Raw genomic sequence first — 3,315 nt, 5'->3', positions numbered from 1 at the left:
TTCTATAAATATTTTAATTTTTTTATTAAAATCATGATAATAATAATAATTATTTAATGGAATTTAAAAGTAAAAGCTATATATCTTGATTGTACATACCTACTCTACATTGTATATATCATTTGCATTGTATGCATTATTTTCCACTTGTTTATATAGTATATACATAACTACTCTACATTGTATATATCATTTGCATTGTATGCATTATTTTCCATTGGTTTATATAGTATATAAGATATCTATCTATCTATATATATATATGAACTTGGACGTTTTGTTTCCCTTTCGAACGTTAAGGTTGCTTTTTTTAACATAACGGACGAATTTGCAATCTGATTTTTTCAAATACATCTCGTCCATATCCAACCACAGTTTTTTTGTCCACATCGAACTGAACGGCTACTTTCAATGCATATCCTCAATCGAACCTTCCTTTAAATTCACAGGTACCTTAATCATACCTTTGGTTTTTGTTTTTCATTTCCTGAGACTCATGGTACTCCTCATCCAAAGTAGTACCTACCTGGTAACAGTTTAATTCCATTTGACGAACCCATGGAAAATATGGCTGCATTGCCATCGTGGCATCCTTGTTGCTTGTTCATTTCTCGTCCATCGCCTGAATATCATGATGAATGATACATTATGGACAGCCTTGTACTCTGTAGAGAATCATATTTATATTCGGTTCTGCAAACCAGGACCTACAGAACCCTTCTTACAGCTACTGGGCAGGAGTAAATCTCAGAGGCAGGGCGCCCTTGACGCCTATGTTGCCCTTGGCGCGCTTTAGGAGCCGAAAAGGCTTCCCCTCTGCGATCGTACACGCAGCTGCTCTTTCTCAACACAACATTAAGTGGGGTCATAAAGTGGGCGATCAACAACATTTCGCTGGTGCCTCTTTGGCCGCCATGAAATAAAAAATCAATGAATGGGGCAGAGAGTAATGACTCAGGGATGTTTATGCTCTGATTGGAGGTATCGGCTTGGCTCAAGGGCATGTTGAAGCTATGATTGTATATGAGATGAATGGAAACCCAGGCCTGCCCGGGCTGCCCCCACCGTAATTGAGGGTTGGAGTGTAAGTCTTTTTGAGGAATAGCAATGGGTGCCTCAGCATTCCATTTATTTTATATTTTATTTGTTGTGTGTTTTCTCTCTCACAACCTGTCCTGCCATGTACATGACATCCCAAATATGGGGCATTTATGTTCCTCCATCAGCTGCCAACAACATTTCGCTGGTGCCTCCTCCAACTCCGTACTTGGCCACCATGAAATACAAAATCAAGGGTGCCTATTACCTTGCCTCGCCACCCGAACGCTAAGAGGCTCTCAGATATAAGGCATAATCTCCACCAATGTTGAAGCTCAGCCTCTACATTGTCCCCCTAGCAATATTTCTTGGTTTCTCATGGAGGAACATGGGCTATGCCGTTCAGATACAATTTTACTCTTCATTTGCATGATTCTTTGTATAATGATTTGGGATTTCGATCATGGATTGTGGAATTTTGAAACAGAGCCATAGTAAATGTAAGAGGCAGGGCATAATCTCCACCAAATTTGAAACTCAGAATCTACATTGTCCCTCTAAGCATACTTTCTTGGTTTCTCATGGAGGAACATGGGCCATGCCATTCAGGTACAATTTTATTCTCCATTTACATGATTCTTTGTATAACGATTTGGGGTTTCGATTATGGGGTGATCATGGATTCTGTAATTTTGAAACAGGGTGCATATGAGAGTGCATATAAGACGAATAATGGGGCGAGTAGATAGGAAACCCTGGCCTGCCCCCACCGTAATGATCCCAATTGAGGGGAGGAAAATGCAAGTCGTTTTGAGAGATGGCACATCCATTGAAGGGATCCGAATGGAGGAGTGGGTGTCTCTATATGGTGAGTCCTTGGATATTTTCTTTATTTTTTTCTTTTCTTTTTAAGCTCTCACCCGGATTTTGGCTTTGCAAACTTTGCTGTGGTTGGTTGTGTTTGGAGTTTTTCTATTTTGTTGACTCGTGTTGGGTGTCTGAGCCTTGGACTTGTATCATCTATTAGGCCTTAGGGCATGTATTATTGCTTGCGTTTAATGGTGAGGCGAGTAGATAGAAAACCGGGCCTGCCCTCGCCGTAATGATCCCAATTGAGGGGAGGAGTGTAAGTCGATTTGAGAGATGGCACACCCAGTCAAGGGATCCGAATTGAGAAATGTGAGTCTCTCCTTGGACCTTTTCTCTATTTGTTTCTACTAAGCTATCACCCTGATTTTTGCTTTGCAAACTCTGCAACCTCTGCTGTGATTGCTTGTGTTTGGAGCCCCTCTATTGTGTTGACTTGTGTTGGGTGTCTGATATGGCCTTGACATGTATTATCTATTAGTCCTCCTTGTTGCAACTCTGCTGTGATTGCTTGTGTTTGGAGTCCCCCTATTGTGTTGATCTGTGTTGGGTGTCTGATATGGCCTTTGGCATTTATTATTTATTAGTCTTTGTTGTTTTTCTGTGAAATAGTTTGAGTTTATTTTCCTATTTCTTTATGGAGATATAACAACTGGGTGTAGGTTGGTTTTTTTTTAAGTTAGTTTGTGTAGATGGAAGGTGGGTTTGGTCTTGTGGCTTTTTAGGACTTAAGATTTAAGCTTTGGGGTATAAATTGGGTTTATTCAGTTTGAAGTTTGGTGTTGATATCTTTTGTCTTGAGTGTGTATAATAATATGTTGTTGAATTGTGTCTTCTTGAAGGGGATGATATTTGTGATTAATGTATGAACATGTCATTGATATAAAATGATCTGTATCATGAGACTAAATTAATGCTTGCTTAATATAATAGATTCACAAATCATATCATTTTGTTTTAAGGTGGAGCATGATAGGTGACAGTATTGGTTAGATATGTGCATCCTTATAGAGAATTGGATTGAATTTTATAGATAGTATTTGAATAGTTAATTATAAATAGTTCTAATATGTATAATATTTGTTTCATTTCAGCTAAATGTAGATGATGTGGTTGAAGGATCTAATAAGTCCAAGTTTGATGTAAATGATGAAGATAATGAAATGGAGGTAAATATATTTATGATTTATTTAAATCTATAATAGTCTTTGATTCTATATATATATATAATTTTTTTATATTTTAAGAATTCTTTTGAAGAGCATGATACATTTTAAAATTTAATAAGATCTAATATTATTTTTATCTAAATCATTGTTTGGAAATTATATGAAATCAATTGTAACCTCACCTACTAGATACCATAGCTTAAAATAAAAACTCATGGTTGAATAAAGCTCAATGACTTAA

General features: G+C 37.2%; 1 protein-coding gene across 1 annotated transcript; it reads left to right on the top strand.

The window, feature by feature from the left end:
- Window positions 1–372: 372 nt before the first annotated feature.
- LOC131875611 (uncharacterized) lies at window positions 373–3,074 on the top strand. The gene is made up of 3 exons (XM_059220199.1): window positions 373–1,647; window positions 1,740–1,906; window positions 3,000–3,074. The coding sequence occupies exons 1-3, from the start codon at window positions 1,502–1,504 to the stop codon at window positions 3,011–3,013; spliced, it is 327 nt and encodes a 108-aa protein (XP_059076182.1). The 5' UTR covers window positions 373–1,501; the 3' UTR covers window positions 3,014–3,074.
- The last annotated feature ends 241 nt before the right edge of the window (window positions 3,075–3,315 follow it).

The sequence above is a fragment of the Cryptomeria japonica genome, chromosome 5, assembly GCF_030272615.1.
Source record: "Cryptomeria japonica chromosome 5, Sugi_1.0, whole genome shotgun sequence".
NCBI classification, from domain to species: domain Eukaryota; kingdom Viridiplantae; phylum Streptophyta; class Pinopsida; order Cupressales; family Cupressaceae; genus Cryptomeria; species Cryptomeria japonica.
This window is presented reverse-complemented; position numbering and strand designations above follow the sequence as displayed.